We start from the raw sequence: 21,723 nt of genomic DNA on the forward strand, positions 1-21,723 counted from the left end.
ATACAACTGAGCAGCCCCAAAGCTTTACAAAATAACTGCACCTCCTAGCAATGCCTGCACTTTGCCCGTCAGTTCAGAGAATCTATCAGCTGCAGCCCGTGCTGCAGATTGGTGTGTGAGCTCAGTCCTGCAGTGCTTCTTCCCACTGCCTGTTGAGCTGGCACTCCCAAGCAGAACAAAGCCAGTACCAGTGGAATATCTGCAACTGCTCGCTACATTTCCCTGTAAGCAGTTTCTATCTTGAAAAGCAAGAACCAGAGCTGAGTGAGGGGTAGGACTGCAAGGGGAGGGAACTGATAATTCCCAACTTCATCATGATCCTTCCTATGAATGTGAAGAGAACCGTGTTTTGGCAGGAAAAGAATGCCTGCATGTGAGAAGTGATAAAATCCCGTAGTAGCTCAGACTAAATAGCCAATGTGTGAGAGTCCAGGCCTGCAAATCAAACCACATGTTACCAAACAAGACTCCTAAACGAGATGGCATCACAGCCACGCAAATCCCTCCTCTTGAACCAGTATTCTTTTCATACCCACATCCTTAGGGAGCCTCACCTCACAGCAGAGAGCTTCCAAGACAATATCATGAATTCCCCAAACCATGGCCTCATTTCCCTGGAATCCCACCAAATCATCCAGTGGCCAGGCTCTCTGCCGCGCTCACACCATCTACCTGTCACAAGCACTTCCCCCTGCTCACTCACACTTATCCTCTCAGCTTTTTGGCCATTCCTCTGTCCCTCTCCTGCAGAGCACAGCACACAGGCAAAGGAAAGCCTGCTGCACCCATGCCTAAGGAATCTTCACGGCAGACAGGCAAGCCACCAGGGACTGCTCGCCTCGTCCTGCTCTCTTAACCTGACAGTGAGCTGATCAGTGAAATCATCAGAACAAAGATGCAGATTTCTTCTCAACATTTTCAGTAGCTCTTTTCCTCTGTGAAGACATGCTTGCAGAGAGCCCTTGAATGAGAAGCTCCTGTTAGTGAGGGAGTAATCCGGAGAATTGAGAGCGGTGGAATTTCTGCAGTGGGTTTGCTTAGGGGTTCTCACTTTCAAACACGTACTGTTTTTCAAATATATACTCCCACTTTTAAAAGCAAAATGCCGTTTTTTTTGCTATAGCTGAGGAAAAGCAAGTGAAATGACAGACTTGACAAGCATGTTTTATGACAAGGATGTTGTCCTCTGTGAGAACAATAGCTTTGGAGAAGTTCCATATTGCATCATTTAATGATAAACAGCAAAGCTGAGGGCAGTGATTGGCACCGGGGTCACACACAGTGAAATAACACTCTCCCATCGAGGAACCATTTGCAACTGACACAACTGAGCTCACACCAAACCTCAAGCAGTTTTTATGCCATCTATTCATCTCTGGGTTATTACGATACTCTTATATTCAAGCAGAAGTCTAATAAATGTCTTTTCTCTAAGCAGCTGATATTTATCATTCTCTAACTAGTTAAGTGTACAACTTCTGAAAAGCCCTCATAATCCAGAAAATTGAGTTTTAGCTACAGAGACATAAATTGAGCTGAGGGCTTCTCATCTCTTTGGGATATACTCATAGCCCAACGTACCTCTCCTTTCTGGTGATTTTCAAGCAAATGACTAAAACCACTTTTTTATTTTTTATTTTTTTTTAAGTGGCAAAGCAAGCCAGAGAAAATAAGAATTATCATTTTTGCTTATAAAACAAACCAAATATTTTTCACATTAGGTCATGTCCCTCACACCAAAACATTGTTAGCAACCACAACTTAGGGGACAACCTTCAACACATTAACGCAGGGATTTCTCTGCCATATTTCTAGCCATGCATTTGAAATCCCAAGACCAAGATCCCCCCCTAAGTGTGCATCCAAACTTTCAAACACCTACAATGAAGAGGAAAGGAGTATTACTATGATACTGAAAACATCCCAGGTTGGCTGCAAGAACCACAAACAGAAATTCAACCCAACGCATGAGGTTGCAGATGGACCTGAACTAAACACTCAGATCCACACTGCCCTGACCAGACCTGGATCCAAAGTCTTTAGGAGGCCGTACTTTGTAGAATAGAGGCTGTTCTGGCAGGTGATGGCCTGTGACAAACCCAAAGGCATGTTACCTGCTCAGCTGGGTAGCTGCTCACAGTGTTGCCCTCTCCAGCAATGCTCACTGCCAGCAACAAGCAATTGCAAATTATGCTTTGTGCAATCCCGTTGTGTGCATTTCACATCTGACTTTAACTTCTGTTCCTCACTCAGAAACACAAGCAGTTTTATCAGCTGCCTGAGATCTGATTTAATATTGCCCCTGTTTTTACTTTATTGCAGCTTTTCCATTTTGAGGGTGCTAGGCTACGAAATTTCCTCCTCGTCCTGAAAAATACCTCTCTGTATCTGATACCTAGTTACTACAATAGAAGTCACCTTAGAAACATCATAAATACACAATTAAACAGGATTCTGTTCCAAAGTCAGCAAAAATTTTTCCATTGACTTCAGCAAGCTGTGGGGTCAGGCCCCAAATTACTTGCAATACATTTTTTTCCATCTATAGGACTGCTAATACAGAATATATTCCATCTTTCACATTTTTGCTCCAACATCCCTGACTTTCTTGCCTTGAGACTGCTGCAGCAAGATGCACTGTATTCCTATGCCAGTCTCCTTGGTGCCAAATCCAACCCTCATTTCAATTTGCTTTCACGCTCCCTTATTCCTCCTTCCAACGTTCCTATTAAAGGATGTGCTGGCTTTGGGTATTGGTAAAAGTTCTTCAAACTCTTTATCTACTTTCTGTTACCTGTCTGCGCAGAGGGATTCGCTTTGTCAGCTTGTGGACAGCAGGCTGGCTGCTGAAGTCAGGCTTCTTGGTGGTGTTCTTCATGCGGCACAGGATGACCGTCAGCACCATGCAGGCGATCAGGAAGACCCCTATGCAGTAAATTGCTATTTCCAGGTAGTCTGGAGATGTTGGATATTCCTTTTCCTTTTCAGGAGCTGGATTGCAGGATTTCGGGAGGGAATAATCATGCCGCAGAGTTAGCACACAGTACAAGCACAGCTCAGCACAGTGCATGGAACAACATGAAACAGTTAAAACATCAGCAGTTCTAGCAGTGACTTTGCGACATAAAGATCACTGTGGATAGTTAGGCCACCTTGAAATCTGAGAGCTGTTCCTCTCTAAAGATCACCATTTTAACATCTCAGTTAGCCATAGTGGGTATGTTCATAAATAGACCTATATATAGGTCTATTTATGTTATGTTATCACATAGATATCACATAGACCATAGGTCTATTTATGTTATGTTATCACATAACACTTGTGTCTGCCTGCTGAGGAGACACATTCACCAAAATATCAAATTATCCCCTATTATTTTAGGGGAGAAGAAGGAATTGAAGTGCTCAAACTAGGTACATGTTCATTTTATTGCTCAAGTCAACCTTCAAAAGCACTGTACTTCCTTTTAACCACATAAAGGCATATTTAAAGATAAAAAAAAAAAAAGAATTTGCTAGTCTAAAAGTATTATATCACAACGTGCAAACAGAAGATGGGGCTTGAGTCTGCATTGCTTGTTTATCCAAAATTCTCACTGGGCTCTTATAATACAGAAGGATAAATTGGTCCCTCACCATACTTTTAAATTCAATTGAACTGCTAGCAATATGCCTTTTGAGTCCTCCTTTGTCAGCCACACTAAAGCTGCATATTTAAGAAATGTGGTTGCTAGTCTATGAGATTGGTTGCAGAGGGAGTGGTTCTACCTAGATGTCACTCTGACAAACAACTTTGAAACAATCTTCAGGATACTTATATGTACAAACACAGTCCCTAATCCTTTATCTGGGGTTCATCCCCCGGATAGGCAGCATTCCACAGCAATCAGCAGTCACTCCACAAGCAATGCACGTTCAAGCCAAAATTTTCTTGTGCCTTGTTCTAGGCCAACAAAATATTTCATTCAAGAAAATTGCTTAAAATATGCTGTTCAAGCACTTGCAAAATGCAAACACTGCTAGCAGAAGCAAGATTTACACAGGCACTGCCTGCCTGATTGGTGGCAGACCACGCAGGCTTGGCGTTCATGTAAGAATGAGATGTAACAACATTGCGCCATTCGATATATTTTGATAACGGTTAATATCTGCAGAAAATTTCACTCGTGTACCATGAATCTCAGCATTATGTACATGCAGGCTTTGTACCTCTTACTCAGGATTAACAATTAATAAACGGTAAGCACAAGATGACCCAGCAAACCTCAGGTGGTTCACATTTTTTCAAAGGAACTCCTAAGGCAGCTGCCAGCAGCTATAAACAAGAACATTTGACTAACGTCAAAACCAACTATGGTTACATCTTCTAACAGCTGATAACAATTTTCAGGCAATAAAGCACGTTGATGTTTGTTTCTTTTCAGGACAGAAACATCATCAACCCCAGAAAAGCAAGACATGCTTTGCAGTAAAAGCAAATGACTACTTGTTTTCTTAGAGCATGCGATATTCAAAGATGCATGGAGCTGATTCCCAAGAGATGAAGGGCACTGCTTCTGTACAAAATCCATGGCCATCAAAATTAGAATTCTCATAAAAGGTTTGGATGATAAGTAACAGTGAATTAAGCATCCTGAATAGCTTGTGTATTCAGAGGAAGCATTACATGATTATGGCCAAATCAGTCCCCAAGTTTCTTAGGATAAATTTGAATTTCCTCCTCTTGAAGTTTGCAATGATTTATGTGCTGATTTTCAGTTATCTCACTGAAGTGAGAAAGAAATGCAGTTCCTCAACATTTCTGATAAACGTTTAACAGATGTAAACATAAGTTAAGTGCAACAGAAGTTGTCTGGATTTTGCTTTGTATTTTCTCTTTTTTAAAGATTTGGACTTGTAGACTAGAATGTGTCACAAGACAATCCACTGGCTTGCAACAAGTGTCTGTACATACAATCATTGCATACTCATCAAAAAAATGTTGAGGAAGCCCGAAGTCATTTTCTGAGACAGAAGCTGTGCTAATTCTGCAGCACTCAACAAGGGGGAAAAAAAAGAGGAAAAACCACTGAAAGAAAGCAGTGTATACCTGGCAGAACTGTCAACCATGCAGTGTGAAAGGATATCCCAATAGAATTACCCGCCAAGCATGTATACTCCCCAGCATCCTCAAAAGTTACATTCCGTATATAGAGAACCTCAATTTCTTTGTCCGTAGTGTTAACACCGGCAGCCTAGAAAAAAAAAAGAGGGAAGCAAGAGAAAAAGCTAGACACTGAGAGAACTCTTGTGGATAGGGAGATGGAGCCACAGGGCTTTGCGCTTCGGAAAGGCAGAGGTGGAGAGATGCAAAGCTCCTTCCCCATCCACAGTCCCTCTTCCAAAAGGCGTTTACCAACAGGTCCCAGCTCACCTCAGAAAGTAATCAACACCCTTCACCAGACCAAAACTCACCACCTAGACATGCATGCAATCATATGACATGGAAAAATTAACCCACAAATCTTTTTTTTTTTTTTTTTCCTTCTCCCTTGTTTTCGATAAAAGAGTGTTGAAAGAAAAGCAAAGAGAAAACAGACACAGAATGTGGTATCCTTTATATGTAGTTACCTGCATCAGAAGAATTAATTTACAAATATATATATATATATTTATATTTATTGAAAAATCAGAAGAGGGTAAATTCTAGTCCAAATGACACCACTTGGCAGAAGTCTCAAGCAGCCGATGGTCCCTGCATCACCTGCTGCACTGAAGTTAAATCAAGAAGCACTGTTGGGTCATTACGCACCAAACCTATCAGGGATTCAGTGCTTCTCCAATCTTTTACAAGTAGACAGAATCCAAAACCCAGAGACTCTTAGACATGGAACTCTCTAGATGTCCCAAGATGTAGATGTCCAAGAGTACAACAAGAATCCATGCCAATGCTTCTGTTCTCGAGATTTAGAGAAATTATTTTAAGTAGAATTGGTTGTTGTTTGTTATCTTTATTCCATCCAAAAACATTACTTTGAAGTATGTGATGATAGAATAAAAATATTTTTACAAGACCATTTCTGAGTAAATTTAGTTGTGAGTTGCAGTCACACTGTTGCCAATCTTCACTGCTCATGATGGGTTATTACCCCACCAGGAATGGATGAATGGAGGCCATAAGTGCTTCAATGGGCACTTATGTGAACATTTCATATATACATATACACGCACACGTGTGTGCATGTGATACACCAATTAGACTGTAATTACACTATTTATCAAGTACCTTAGATGAGAACTGCACAGTATGCAGGATTAACAACAAAACTGAACACAAATGAACACACAGACACCAGACACAAGAGAGAATAAAGACCAACATCAGAAACCACTGAGTATAGCACACAGAATATTGTGGGAATTTTTCCATGGCTGCTGGTGTAATACCAGTTGCAACACCAAAGGAGGATTACAAATACACCACAAGGCCAAGGAGTTATCCTACAAGCTGCCTGCAGTCTCCCAAAGCACCATTTTTATTTTATTTTTTTTTTTCGAGCTTCTACATCCAGCTTTCTTTAAAAAACATTGTTACCTTGTAAACTCGGCAGAACAGAGAGCCAGGCAGACTGGTTGGCCTCCCCTATATAATTGGAGACCTTACAAATATATTCTCCAGCATCCGCCTCTGTCACATTGTACAGTGTCAGCACTTCAGCATTGGAACTATTTATCCCCGAATGCTAGAATAGACCAATAACACAGGAGAACAATGTAACTGATGTCCAAAAAGGACACAAATCTGTCTAAGGTCCCACCACCAACACCTCATACGAATATGACTTCCACTTCATGCAAGCACCAGGGGCAAGACATTTAGGGTCTGATTTTTTTTCGCTTGTTTTTTAATCCGAAGCATCGCCAACCAGCTTGGAAAACTCCACGGTGCAGAACAACCCGGTGCCACCAATATGCCACATCACACTGGGGACAAATGGACATCCTCACAGGCTCAGCATCCAGAAAACCCAACCCTCCGACAAACTTTTGGCAACAGGTGTCAAGTGTCTAAACAGTCTTTGAAACAAACAGGGTGAGGGAACATCAGTGAAGTTATTTAAGAGGGTTTTCGTTCTTTTCTGAACGAGCCGTGCCTGAAATGTTTAGAGATAAAGGACTTCAAGGAAGTTTTTAAAAAAAAAAAATTAAAAAAATCAAATCAAAAGCATCTATAAGCTGCATAATTAGCATTCAGGCTACAAATGTTTATCTAACTTTTCATTTGTAACAAACACTTCCAATTTCAAAAGAAGTTCCGATCTCAGAATCCTTGGATTTACATCAAATAAATGTAACTCTTTAAAGAAGCTGTCACCAGCAGTAGCAGCATCTGCAACGCCTCACCTTTAAAACCTGAAGGTAAGGCAGTCCATCTGGTCCGTATTTACTGCCATTCTTCTCTACGTGTTTTATCCACTGAATGTGGGGTTGAGCATCACTGTAGACTTTGCAGACAAACTCGACATCACCTCCGACTACAGCTGAGGCATTTGCTGGAAGGCCAGCTTGGAGAATGGGCCGGTGCGGTGATCGCTCTGTTCCAGTGGGGAGGGTGAGGAGCAAGAGAGAGAAATAAAGATGCATAAATAAGCAGAGCTGCCAAGAAAACTGTAAGTGAACTCGAGCCAAAAAGCCCTGTAAGCCTGTTGGCTGACTCCTCCGAAATAACACTGCAGCCAAAACGTATAACGAAAGCTACAGTTCAAAGGAGATGACTTGAGCACTACACTTGTAATGTAAAGAATAGTTATTTGGGGGGAGGGGAGAAACCTTGACTAAAAGCTTTGTGCATTTTTTGTAGTGCAGACAAACAAGTAAAATATCTTCTTTTTCGAGAGTTACTCTGAAGAAGTACCTCTGAGTTTCGAAACGCTAAGCCTCCACCAAATTAGGGGCAAACAATCAGGTGTTTCGTTTTTTTTTTTTTTAACTGAACCAATAAGGTATTACAGTAAATCAAAAGATATTTCCCAAATGCAGCAGCAAAACTCACAGCACCAGAATGCACCATACATGACACATCCCAGACAGCTCCAGTTTTTAAGAACACTCTGATCAATACACTACAGCAACACTCAGACACAGCAGCAGAAATACCAATTTGTTATTCTGATCAGGACTCAAACCAATACTGAGCTATTCAGAATAAATAAATAAATATATATATATATTTAACGTGAGCTAATGTAGTTTATTATTTATTTGCTAGCCTAAGCATTTCATAAATGCTCTTCACTGAGCTGGCATCATTGAATACATTCTCCATCCGGGCATCCAGACAGGCATTGCAGCCACATTCCAAGCCTGGTTTTGTGGACGTTTCTTAGCAAAGCATCGATGGGAGCCTTCTCCTCAGTTATGAGGCGAGGCAATTTCCCACCACTGTCACCAAGCCCAATCTGAATGCTACTCAAATCTCCCTGGTGATGATCTGGGCACGAGCCTGGACACAGCAACCCTTCAGACAACTGCAGCTCTCATCCATCTGTAAGTGGGAACTCATTTCTTCTTTGCAGAATCATAGAATCACCAAGGTTGGAAAAAACCTACAAGACCATTCAATCCAACTATCTGCCCATCACCAATAGTTCTCTCTAAACCATGTCCCTGTACACAACATCCAAACGTTCCTTGAACACCTCCAGGGTTGGTGACTCCACCATCTCCCTGGGCAGCCCACATGAAAGCTTAACTCTACGCATATCTTTTCATGAGAACATAAAGTTAACACTGACCCATACACGGGTTCAGTCTATGAATCAGAAGTGAAGAGCCCATTGCTTATCACTGTCTGAGATTCGGTGCTCCAGGATTTTCTTCCAAGATCAGGAAAAAAGGAGCAAATCTAAATATTTATTTTTAGAGGCTGTGCGCTGCGAAAGCTTCGGCGTTAAGAGCCAAATCAACTGAATTTCAAATCAAGTGCTCCTTCTTAAACACACTAGTTTCCAATAAACTGTTTCACAAGCAAACATTGCAAGTGTAACAGCAAATAATGATGCCCATGGAACAATGGGATCTTTCATACCGTCCAATATATTTGGCATGCGGCAAACATCTACTGGGAATTTATTCACTGAGGCTATGCTGGCAGCACACTACAAAGCAGCAGTCTTATTTGACTTGTGGCAAAAGTGCATTTGTATTGCAGTCATTAAATTATTCCATGGCTATGTATGTCGTTTTCAAAAGACCTAGGAACGGTTTAACTTTGTGTTTTTACTTGTAAATTACAGTAGATTGTACAAATTACTATTCTATCCGTTCTACAGAAAACTTTTTAAGTTTCTCACCTTATCCTAAATAAGCTCTAATTCCATCTCCCTCACCCCTTCATTTGGGTACAAAAACAGCAAGCAAGATCTCTCTTTAATAGAAACCTTACACCATCTTCCAAAACTTATTACAGCTGCCTTCGGTATAAAATGAAACCTTAGAGAATGTTATTTAAAATGTTTTTTAGAAGTCAGTAGGCCTCATGTTTCATTTCTCCACATCAGGGTTTGATTTCCTTTGTGACCTTACTCGCTGCCCTTAAACAAACCAGAGAACGAGGCCTGAAACATCTTGGAAAAGTTCCCACTATGGCAGCACCAACACACGAAACGTGTTTAGTTTATCCTGATAGCCATCAACGATTTAATCTTTTATCGATGTCTGTCAAACGTCTCCTCTACCAAAATAGAAAAGGCCAAGCAAAGAAGCAAAAGCAAAGTTCTTACATTCTTACCCCAAATTCCTTAAAAAATTAAAGAGGGTATGCATATGTATAGGTAAAACGTTTGTGAAATTTCTGCTCTGAGGGTATGTGCGCTAAAAAACAAACTTCAGTTACCCTCCAACATGCAGAGCCATGTCTAGCATTCATTCAGCTTCCCTGCCTCAGTAGAAGGGAGTGCTCCTGTCTGCGCCCAAGAAACACAGAGGACCATAAATATCACGATGCTACTTCAGAGGGCTTTCATGTCAATCCTGGAATCCACGGGCCACAAGAAATGACATGCGTGTTAGGGAAAGTAACAAAATGCAGACAGAACTTCCACTAATGACTAAATTCTGTACAGTATCATTGCTCGGAAACTGTCACTCCAGGATGTTACCCTGTCTTTGCTATTTCTCAGCAAACTACATATATTTAGGGATTTTGCTTAGGTACTGTCACAAACCATATTCATAAATCTCACATCACTTTTTCACGTTTAAAATACAAGCCTTACATTTGTAAGCAGTTATCACCACTCAAACAACTGGCTATGCCAGTATTATATGGAATATCACATTTTCCTTTTTATTAAATACTAGTATAAGAGTTAAAGATGCTTTCTCAAATATCTTACAAGCTGCTGAAACTGATGTTACATAATGTACTAATTACAGTTAGGACCATCACTAAACCATAGTGACTCTGTATATCCCTAGTTATTTCATTCAAACAACATTTTCATACTGAATAAGCTGGCAATCAAGCTTGCAACTCTGATACCCTACTGGTCTCAATATGGCCCTTCCTTCATTGCTGCTGAATTGAACCTCAAGAAATAAATCTTTGCCATCTGACTACTTAAAATTTAGTGTTCCATTCTCACTGCTAACACAACCTTTCAAAAACAGCTTATGCTATAGTACAGAAGATTGCCCCCAAAGATTAGCTGTCTTCAAGCATACTAAACACTACATTATGAAGACCATAAAAAGTAGTAGATACAAGTTCTGCTACCATAAATATTAGTTACTTAGTCAACTACATATAGATCTACAAGTTTTTTCATAGATATGCCCTGCTTGCTTGAGTAGACTTTTATGGTTCTACTAAAACACAATGGATGTTTAAAAATGAAGAATATTTTCTGTGATATTTTCTGTTGATCTGAAAGCAAGCCGAACTGAATCACTGTGTATAGATCTCTGTAGGTTATCTTTCATATACTCATAGAATGGCTTGGGCTGGAAGGGACCTAGAGAGAAAGATTGCTTAATTCTGGATCCCACCTTAAAATAAGACATCAGTTTGTTTTCCCCAATTTGCAGTTTTGCTTCAAAACAAGAACAGCTCCATTTGGGGAGACAATTATCTACAGACAGCAGTGAAACTGGCTGATTGTGTAAGGAATGTCAAATTCAATGCTACAAGCATTGAATACTGAAGTCTACACCACCATAAAAGCATCCAGGGCTTAAACATTTCTGCTCAAAATTGCTTGAACAGTTCTGATAGCTTATCTATCGGCAAACAGAGTTGCTATCGGAAAAGACAACGGACAAAGAGAGCTGCCCAATGGCTCAGAAGAAACTCTCATTTAGTCTGTTAATGTTAAAACTTTAGAATGCCTTTCTCCAAGACAGGAAACTGTAAAGAATGCAAGGCAGCTGGAAAATTCCAAGTTTCCTAAAAATGGGCACAAATGGACACTGGAGATGGGTGGCAAGGAGCAAATCCTGCCACCAGCACTGCAGAGAAGCCAGCCGGGAAGCAACTAATGGAGCCTGCACACTTCCCAAAGAGCTCCTGAAAACTGGCCTTTTCAGCAGTTTAAAGCCCTTGGGCAGGTGGTTCCTACAGAAGGTCACCTCTCTCCAGTGTTTGGCTTCATCTTTTCCAATATTTTTGCTGACCCACAGCAACTAACGGAGAGGGAAATCTAAGAGGTGAGAGGCAGGAACATCATGATGCAAGGACATGAGATGAAGATCCCAAGAGATGGAGGCGGTCGACAGGGGCTAGAAGACAAATTTTACAGCCAACAGTGACCAGAAGATCTGATCGCACCACTGGTCTTGACATCTTGGAGGTGCAGGAATGAAAAAACACAGAAGAGAGGCTGCTCGCTGAGCATGCCAGCTGAAGAAAGATGTAGGACAGGGCTTGCTGCTGCCAGAGGCCAGAGAGAGCCTATTGTGACTGAAAAAGTGCCACTGCCGCTCCTGGAGTGTGCTGGCAGGGAAAGGAGACAATAACCCCGGAAGCAATGAGCTCCAGGTCCCATCTAAAGGCCAAGTCTCCTTAGCAACCTGGCTGTATCGAGGGCTGAGAAGAGTTCTGGCAATTGTCTATCCAAGCCTCCCTGCCATCCCAGGACAGACAGTTCAGGACCTTTCATGGGAGCTAAAAGCCAGAACCAAAGCCCATTGAAGTCAGGGGAAGAGCTCACATGGAATTCAATGGGCTTTGGATAAGGCATTTGATTCATTTCAGAAAGAAAAAAAAAAAATGGAAACTATTTATTTTTTCCTTTTGAATGTGCTTGTTTCCTCTCCTTGCAAGCGTGTGATTTAAGTGCAAGCTAAGAAAATAAAAGCTGAATAGCAAGTGCAAGAGTTCTGGGGACAATGGAGAGATCCTCAATTAAAAGGGGAAAATAAAACTAGAAGTAAGCTTTTCATTAGACAAACACATTTACCAGAGCCTTTATCATCAGTCTTGAAATGCTACCAACTCCTAAGGAATCATCTTGACAGTTGACGCTGTGAAGCTACAGAGAACTCCAACGATGCCTCTAAGCATGGTATCAGTAACCATTCTGGATCCAGAGACCTCAGCAGAGATAGAGAGTAGTACACTCAATCACTGTGCAACATCTGTTGCTTTGAAAAGCGTTCATGATCTGTAAATTACAGGTGTCTAAAAGCATCCTAAAGTCTTTTAGGCTAGGCAGTAATCATGTGCCCTTGCCATGGCTTTCACTTAGCACCTCAAACTTGCAGGATTGACTCTTTAGCTTTAAAAAAAAAAAAAAAAAAGCACAGCTTTTTCCATCATATACGTGGACTGAAATATTTCAGTGTGTAAGGACATTCACTGGGCTGACCACAGTCTGCAATCACTACCAGTTTGGGCTAAATATCAACCATTAAGAGATGAATGCCTAATCCCTCACATTAAATGAGGAAAACACTACCAGTAGAACAGCCTACTCTGGCTGACAGTCAATGAACTGGTTTGGAAGGAGAGACACAACAGTCAGTGTCCTTCATGAAAGATCCCACCTACACAAACTGCTAAACTGGCCCCCGTCCACAAGCACTCAGAGGCTGGATTAATTATTGCTCTCTGAATTAGAGAGCCCCATTGAGGAGATTTCCAGAGGCAGCCAAGGCATGAGGAACTGCCACTCAGGTTTCCCTATAAATACAGTCTTATCCAAGTTCATACAAAGGATCTGCCTTGAAATTACACTTGCTTTCCATACCCCTAGGTAGAGTGGCATAGGAGGAGTCTAACCAAACAGATGTCAGAGTCCCCAAAGAAATTTTCTCTTTCAACTTAGCTCTCTACACGTGGGCCAAGCCAAAACCTCACTTCCCTTCTTCAGAAATAAGCAATTGCTTATGGGGGCTGTACTCTATGAAAGGCTGGAGGGCAAACATTGGTAAGCCCACTATTTGTTCAGTAGTGTGTAGGAGTAAGGCTGGGTGCTGGCTGCTCTTGCAGAAGATCAGAAACAACCGAGCAGGTGCAGGCAAAATGCCTTTGCTAATGAACGTCATACACGGTATATACGTGAGCCAGGAGCTGAGCAGCTTCTACCAGCTGCATGTCAGTTTGGTTTCCCTTCTGCCTAATATGAAGCACTGCGTGTTGTTTATAGCCAATTCAGAAGTGCTGCTGAACTGTCATGTTCTATTTACACGTACATACATACACACCCCTCAAACCACCACCTCTGAGGCAATTTATGCGCACCGAGGTATCATCCACAGCACGACAGGAACAATGCTCCCTTCTCAAGCTCTCTGCAAAACCATGAGAAATTTTAAGGCTGTAAGGAATAACAGATCACTGTCATTAAATGTTGAGAGATAACGACCATCCCTGGCAAGAGCACTTGATAAAGAGCAGGAGCCTTCAGACCGACAAGCAGAACAGCCCGCAGATCAGACCAGCATTACCAGTGCTGATGAAATCATGCCTTGCAAATTTTGGCACCTTTTACCAATAGGTACTAGCCAACATGTTCTCGTGCTGTCCAACATTCCTGTGCAGCATGAGTCTCCATATATCAGCATTTCCCATGCTCCAGAGGTGGTCTCGGTGGCCAGGAGCTCTGAGGGGTATCAGGGCTCCCGGCCATCACACAGGAACCTGCAAGGCTTAGAGCAGCACTGGGCCACAGGGAGGGCAGTGAGGTGGCTGACATCCACAGCTACATTCTAGTCTTTTCTCCTCTAATTCAGGAGTCTTTTATATAAATGTGAGGTATTTCTTGCTGTGGACATTTTGTCACAAGCATCAAAAGCAGGCAGCCTCCTACTCAAAGTAAAGTATTTACCATTCTATCCAAGCTCTCCGTGCCATCAAAACCCTCCTGCTAACCAAGATCAGTCGAGTACAAGGCAGTGCCTTTTTAAAACTTTGCAGAAACGAATCAGATGTGTTCAAACTCTTTGTCCTTGGCTTCACCACCTTCACCTCCAATTGGAAGTAATGGCACTGTTATTACAGCAGGCAAAGTTCCCACTTATGTTCTCCCATCTGTCTCTTTGGACAGCTCTACAGTAGAGCTTTAGCTTGTGGGCTTATACACATCCTAGCTAAAATTCATCTTTGCCTAACACCTTTCTAGCATCAGTTCATCTGCACACCTCTTCTCATATGGCAGCAAGCCGAGGAAGAAAAAGCTGCAACAAGATTGAATGAGTTGCTCAACACAAAGCCTGTTCTTGTCAATGAGAACAGCAAAAAAATCACAATCAGAACTAGCTAAAACTATCCACTAAGCCAATTTGTATACTGGGGGATTAAATGAGACAGAGAAACATCCAGAAATCCAAGGCCTATGGCAGACAACATGAATGTTCTTGCTGTAAAACACAAAAGCACCAACAGGGCTTTAGGACCAGTTTGTCCTTAAAGCAAAACTGTCAGGATCACAACACGTGTGTTTCACTGGCACCATGGAGCAAAAGCAGCCATAGCACAAAGTTGTTCAGCGCTAACCCTGAAGCTTGCAATACCTCTGACACAGCACATGCATAAGCAAAATCTTCATGCATGTCTAAACAAAGAGGGGAGAGGTCTTACTTTGGTGTGAGAAAAACGTAAACAGAACAAAGAATAGCGGAAATTTTCATTGAAATTCTTTCCACTGCGCCCCCAAAAAAAAGGCTACAAGAGATAATGAAAACCAACTTGCAGCTTCTCACAGGCAAGTGGTAGTATCTTATTGCTCTGTCCGTTTCCAGAGACTGCATTAATTTTTACGTGCAGAGACATCATTCTTTCTCCTGTCCACAGCTCCCTTCACCAGATGCTTCACCAAACCACAGAGACAACAGCGGCATCCAGCAAACTGGGCCTCTCCCCAGGTTCTACCCGAGGTTTGCCATCCAAATACCATCTCTCCCACATAAGACCTCAATTACATATGTGCCATTATATTTCTAGTAATTCAGGTTTACCTGGATTATCAGGTAAAGTTTTCCAGACACATGCAACAGATTTAACGAGAAGGACTTTGTCTGGCCATGCAGGGACACAAAGTTTGTGCTCCAAAAGCAGAAATCTTTTATCTCTTATTTTCTACAGTTATTAGTCACACTTCTATGACTGTTTTTCTGATTGGGATTATACATACCCTAATGGAGAGCTTCCTTCAAACGTAAAATCAGCACAGCTATTTCCTCCCACTTGACCATCTCTCAGATGTTTACAGTGAACAAACAGACATGCATTAAGTTGTTAATGCAGAATACGTGAACTAATTACAATCAATTGCTTTGATCACCTACTTTACAGTGGTGATTGCAAACTAAAAAAAAATAAATACACATTTTAAACTTTCATAAGCATCTTGTAAAAATGGTAAAAACTGGTCAACATTGAGTTCATTATTCAAACTCTGACAGTATCTGTGCTTTTCCTTCCATGAACACAGTCAAATTTCAGCATATTCATGAAACCTTTTAAACAGTAATATGAAATAATAATCATAACATTTTACATTTACAGAGTAGTTCAACATCCAAAAGTGCTTAACAAACTACTATTTTTAATGTGGCTTTTACATCGTAATTAAATTATATATCACTTTGTTTTTATGTTTAAATGGAGCAACTGCTGCTGAAGCTGCACCATGGGAATGGGAGTAATCCAACAATGACCAAATTAATTTAAATCCAGAAAACTCATAAAATACAGCCATCTCTGGATTCCAAGTTACACAGTGGTTGGCACAGCAGTTAGAAGACACCCACATCAAAGCTGTCAGGATAACCTTTTCTCTAATAGCCACAGAATGCCACATCTCACTGATTTGTCCACACTTCAGTACTCCTAGATGTCTCACCCTCTTACCTGTCCCTCAAGGTCTTTACTTTCCTGCACTGTAAGCCTCTCAAAAGACCCCACACCCTTACACTGCAGCATCTTCCCAGCCCCACTGCCCTCAACCTCATCTTGTTACAGCCACAAACAACCCTTGACATCTAACCACTCCAACCTGCTGTTCAGCTCCATCCCTGTCCGCTTCCACCAACTCTGTATCTCTTTTAACCCTACTCTGACCCCCAAAGCCTGTGATGCTTGTGTCCCTGGAAAACACTTGCCCCCAAGGGTGAGCATCCCAGCTAAAATCTGCGGCTGTGAGATTATCTGCAAGCACAGACATGGCTCTCAACACTTGCCAACTGCAAGCTGAACAACACAACAGTCTGCTTAGCATCTTCGGGCAACTATTGCAAATTCCTGCTTATATTTCCACAAGTGTGATACTGCATGAATTAGGAGGCATGATTAAAAATGATAATAAAAGGGCTGAAACAATATCCTGTTCATCATTCATCAAAAGAAAGAGAAATGCCTGCCTTGGGGCTGTAATAAGACAGAAAGTGGGACAGGGAGGCCAGTCCTCCCCCAGCAGGCTCTGCAGGAAGCACTCCAAACATGACAAATGCAGCGTTCACCCAGCAGATGAAGTAATGACACCAGTATTTGTTCATAAAATGTAATTTAGCCAGACTACCCCAATGAAATCAGAAGCTTTAGTGCTATAAAACTAAGGTTTGGGAAAATCTTTGCCTTATTAAGAAAGAAGAGAGGGACCCCTAAGCCTTCCTTTTCCTTCAGCTAAACCATCACACTGTGGCCTTTGTTTTTGGGAGCAAACTGCACAGCCTCCAGCATTGAACAATCTATGTAATTTCTTCTCAGGTGTGCACACCTTGCCAAAAGCCAAGTGCCAGGTGTAAAGTCCACGCTCAGCCTTATCAGTACATGAAATAAAGTCGTCTTCCCTCTTGGTCTAACCAAACACCTGAGGGCAGGCATCAGCAGGGATACCTGCATGCTTGCAGCCCGTCTCATCATGCCACAGGCCGCAGGCACCTGGGTGAGGATGTCAAGCCAAAGCTTGTCCCCACAAGGAGCATCAACAACTACAAATCCAGCTGCCAGAAGCACAAGTTTGGGCTTGGTTGCAATACCTACATTTAACTCCTGCCAGGCAAGAGTGATGCAGGGCACGCGTTTGCTTCAGTTGTTGTCAGTTCTTTTCGTATGTAACCTGGCTGCTAAAAATAATTCTTTGGAAATTAAGGAACATTTTGTTCTTATGTCAAACTAATTCTGAATTTCTTTTTGACAAAACAAGCCTTGGTGAAAACAAATAACAATGCATATGTTTTTATGAATTCAGGAACGGCAAAGTGGAAACATGTCGTTAAAAAAAAAAAAAACATGTCCATTCCATGCTCACAGCCAGAGACTGTAAGAGCACAGGAAAACCCAAAAATAAAGCTGACTAGAAACAAAAGAGAAGGTTTTTTTTTTTTCTTGTGCCTAAACAAAAGGAAATATAAACAATGAACAAGTATCAAGAGCAAAAAGAAGATTCCATTTTAATGAGATTTTGTTTGTTTAATAACACGCTGTAAAAAGCATGAGTAAAATTCACCCCAACGCCCTCTAAACCTCCAAGGGTTCAGAATACAAGCGCTTTTCTGCACAACCATCGGTGAAAGCACTCACATGCAGAATTTCCGGGGCACGAGATTAAGCTGAGAGCCATCTGAAATGCCTCTAGACCTCATTCCTTAATGATGTGAGCCAAAGGCGTGGCTAGCACGCAAACTAGAAGCTCAAGGTAAAGTTAAACTTGTTGCAAAAGGATTTTTAAATATATATATGCACATTTGTGACATGTTACGTGCACTTTTATAGTAAACAGCAGGGTCTTCTTACTCCACATTCTTGGGAGATGTGTCGTGCCATGGCAGCTGCTTGTAAGACCCCGTAAATGAGGTAATGTGCAGAACTTCATCTGAAACCAAAATGAGGTTTGTTTCCCTGGATGATGACATTAAATAGGACAGAAATGGCTACCTGCACTACTCCTGGTACAGACTAAGCCTTTTTTGCTGTTAAAATATAAATTCAATTAGTTACTTCCACGCTTAGCAGAACTGCTGCTGCTGAAATTGTACTCCAACGATAATTGCAATCCAACAGTGATCTAATTATGTACAAGTCTCAGTGGCTGCATTCCCACATTGCTTTCTACAACCCGGATTCACTACAATACAACCCATAAGTGAAAACCACAGTTTTCAAGCACTCTCCCTTAAGACTGTATGATTTTATATATGTTTAATGAGAACGGAGTCAGTCTATTAGCAAGCTTACTATAAAACTGTGAGTTTCTACCTGCCATTAAACACAAAAGAATAGAAAGGCACTCGAGTTTCACGTAGAAAGCAGCTGATGGGCTGAATTGTACAAGGGAAAGTACATTCTTTTAATTAAGGTGTTGGAGGAGGATTCGAGTACCAGCCTTCATTTTTTGCTCTGCCACCAGCTTCCTGTGTGACCCAGGGCAAGAAATTTCATTGCTCCACAGCTGGTTTTCACATCTATAAAACAGACAGTGACATTCCCTTCTCCCGGTCTCTGCATTTAGGTTGTAAGCAATTACTACATTCTGGCATGCTGCTTTGGGCAACAAATAGCTGATATTAATTGAAGCCTCTGGGTTGCACTCCAATAAATAGCTGGAGACTGCTCCTCTTCCTTTCCAACAGCATTTTGCACGGTCACCATTAGCCACTGATGCCATCAGCACAGCTGCAGCCCTGAGACCCTGCCTGGAGACAGGAAGGGCGAGGAGCAGGGGCCCTTGAGGGCGTCCCAAACACTTCAAGAATGACCTCGTTCAGCCCAGAACATTCTGCCCAACTTCACTGCATGGTTTCCCCCTAATGTTGTCAATGTGGACGAGTATTTGGTGTTGCACAGAGAGGCTGCTGACAATTCACTGCTTTATTTTTCAGTATTTTCTAACTTGCGTTGTAAAAAATCCAGTACAAGTGCTTTGCCAAGTTTGTAAATTTGAACAAGACCATCTGAGCAGAGTTGACTGTTTTAAAAGGGTTCGTGCAAGTAATTACAAGGTAAAAACGAGAATAATTCACACCTACATTTGCACTGAAAAACTTCTCAGCCCTGCTGGCTCCAGGCTTTTAATTGTTGAAAGAGTTCAAGGTTTGGAAAATTATTGGCATCAAGTCATACTGGATATTCCTAACTAGCATTGTGTCATTACTTGGCAGGATTTTTGCTGGGATACTTCCCAAATCTGTGACATAATCAGAGGGTTCTCCACATTACTCCATATAGTCAGACTCTTGTGTTCATATAATACATTACCATGTTTAATACCATTTGCTATTACTTACACTTAATCAACTCTGGAATCAGTTAAACCATGTAGGAAAAGCAATTTCAGAGGCTTTCAACTGACAGTTTTCCACACACAACCTGGCCTAAAATTATGACCTGAAGCTTGTAAGATGTTGTCTACATGTGCAATAGCCTCTAAACAAACACCCATAACTCTCTACAGCTCTATGGGAATGGAAAACTCATATAAAGGAAAAAAGAGAGAAAAAAAAAATCCAGAAAATTAACTTCTGTATAACTGTCTTAACTAGAAAACTGTCAAAGTTTCCCCTTCTGGCCTGTTGTAATTTACTGCTTCAATGGTTTCTCGCCCAACCTCCACAATTATCGCAAGCTTTCAGCACCGCAGAAATGGCTGAGCTCTCTAGCATCAATGCCCCTTTCAGCTTAAAGCCCCAGTGCAGAATCTCTTGAGAGATTCTCAGTAAATTCAGCACGCAGTATTTTATCTTAGGGTATACAATCCTATAAGTATGCTTTCAAATTAAACTAACAATGATACCCTTTCACACACCAAAACAAATGCAAAAAAGGGAGTGAAACGATGAAGTGTGCTGAGTTCCACAATGCTGACTGTGATCTGCAGAAGTGGCTTTGGCTTTCCCATCTCCTAGGGCCCAAATATCACAAAAAGGTGAATTTACACCCAGGGAAAATCAAGTGTCCTTTGGGTGCCATGAGCTGAGTACCCAGCACCCCAGGTCAGCAGTCACTTTTGAAGAACTTGACCTCACTATTTACGTTTCTGCCTCTCTATAGGAAAGGAATAGACATTTCACTAAGTGACATCACCTTTATTGCCATTCCACTCATTCACACAAGTCACTGTAATTTATTGCCAGGAAAAATAAATGTCTACACAATGTTCCTCAATGTAAGCCATTCAAAAAGCTCAAAGGGAGAGAGGAGGTGAGAGGACTTCTGACAAATATTTGCTCAAGTGACCACACCGTCCATGAACAGATTTGCTAGAAAGAAATGGGTGAAGAAATCTATAGTCACCTTGAAGCATGCCAGGCTGGGACTGGGGCAGCAACGAGGAAAAGGAACAGGGGAAAGAAGGGGAATTTTTCAGTTTCTTTAGAGCAAAGAAAAATTCCACTATTGCAAAAGAGGCTTCTTTCCTCTTATGCAGCTTTAAGCAAAAACAAAGCTGAACCAATCTAGATTCCCAAAACGATTAAGAAAATAGCTAAATAATTTCTACAGAACTTCCAAAAGTCCCCAGGTGCTCATCCCACCTCTGTAAGGCCAGGCAGGGTAAGCAGCACGTAGGGCACCATGCACTGCCTGCACCAGCAGCCACCACTGCTGCACCCTCAGCAAATTGTGTCTAAACAAATGTTCAGGCAAAAATGGCTTTGTCAGCCACTTGGTTGACTATATAGAGGCTGTGCTGTGGCTTCAGACTGACAGCATCCTCATCACAAAATTCCCTTCTTCCTCTCCTACTGCATGAAGGCTAAACCCTCTAATTTTGGGGGTTTCCGCAGATTTAAGTGGTCCTAAACCTAAAAGGGATGCACTTTTATTCATGTAAAAATAATCAACAGGCAGGGAAATGAAAACTTTGTCTTGCTCTGACCAAATACACTGAAACTTACATTAAGATTCACTCTAGAAAACAAGTTGGGCTGCCAGTCACCAGCCAGAAATAGCTTACAATAATAACATTCATTTTTAATTTCACTCTGTACTGAAATTAGTTTATTCCCAGAGCTTACAACACTCAGATGGCACCACGAGCTAAGGAGAGCAAAGCCCACTCAGACATACTTCAGAAATAGCAGTTCAGACCTCAAAAGGTACCACTACCAAGTCCTGTTATAACAGCCAAACTGATTATTTTGAATAGCAACCTCTGCAGATTCAATACAACTATTCTACACCTATCCAAGGCTGATCACCAAGGGTATAATCGGGACAAAATCTCTGCCAATATTAGTTGTACCAGCAAAAATTAAGTTGTAACACTAATACTTAGAACTGCATTAGCATTTATTATTTGCTCTTTA

At 41.5% G+C, this 21,723-nt stretch overlaps 1 protein-coding gene across 11 annotated transcripts in view; it reads right to left on the reverse strand.

Annotated features, from left to right (window-relative positions):
• The window catches only part of FGFR2 (fibroblast growth factor receptor 2), a 76,871-nt gene that overhangs the window by 22,257 nt on the left and 32,891 nt on the right, over nucleotides 1–21,723 (reverse strand). For 5 of the 11 annotated variants that reach the window (XM_085230247.1, XM_085230245.1, XM_085230238.1 and 2 more), the window contains 3 exons: nucleotides 7,384–7,574; nucleotides 6,575–6,722; nucleotides 2,788–2,991 (listed from right to left, as the gene is read on the reverse strand). In XM_085230247.1, coding sequence (XP_085086373.1) covers nucleotides 2,788–2,991; nucleotides 6,575–6,722; nucleotides 7,384–7,574 — 543 coding nt within the window. Of the gene's footprint in view, nucleotides 1–2,787; nucleotides 2,992–5,089; nucleotides 5,235–6,574; nucleotides 6,723–7,383; nucleotides 7,575–21,723 lie in introns of all 11 variants that reach the window. The other 6 variants (XM_085230248.1, XM_085230246.1, XM_085230241.1 and 3 more) reach the window with 3 other exon arrangements.

The sequence above is a fragment of the Meleagris gallopavo genome, chromosome 8, assembly GCF_905368555.1.
Source record: "Meleagris gallopavo chromosome 8, MGAL_WU_HG_1.1, whole genome shotgun sequence".
NCBI classification, from domain to species: Eukaryota; Metazoa; Chordata; class Aves; order Galliformes; family Phasianidae; genus Meleagris; species Meleagris gallopavo.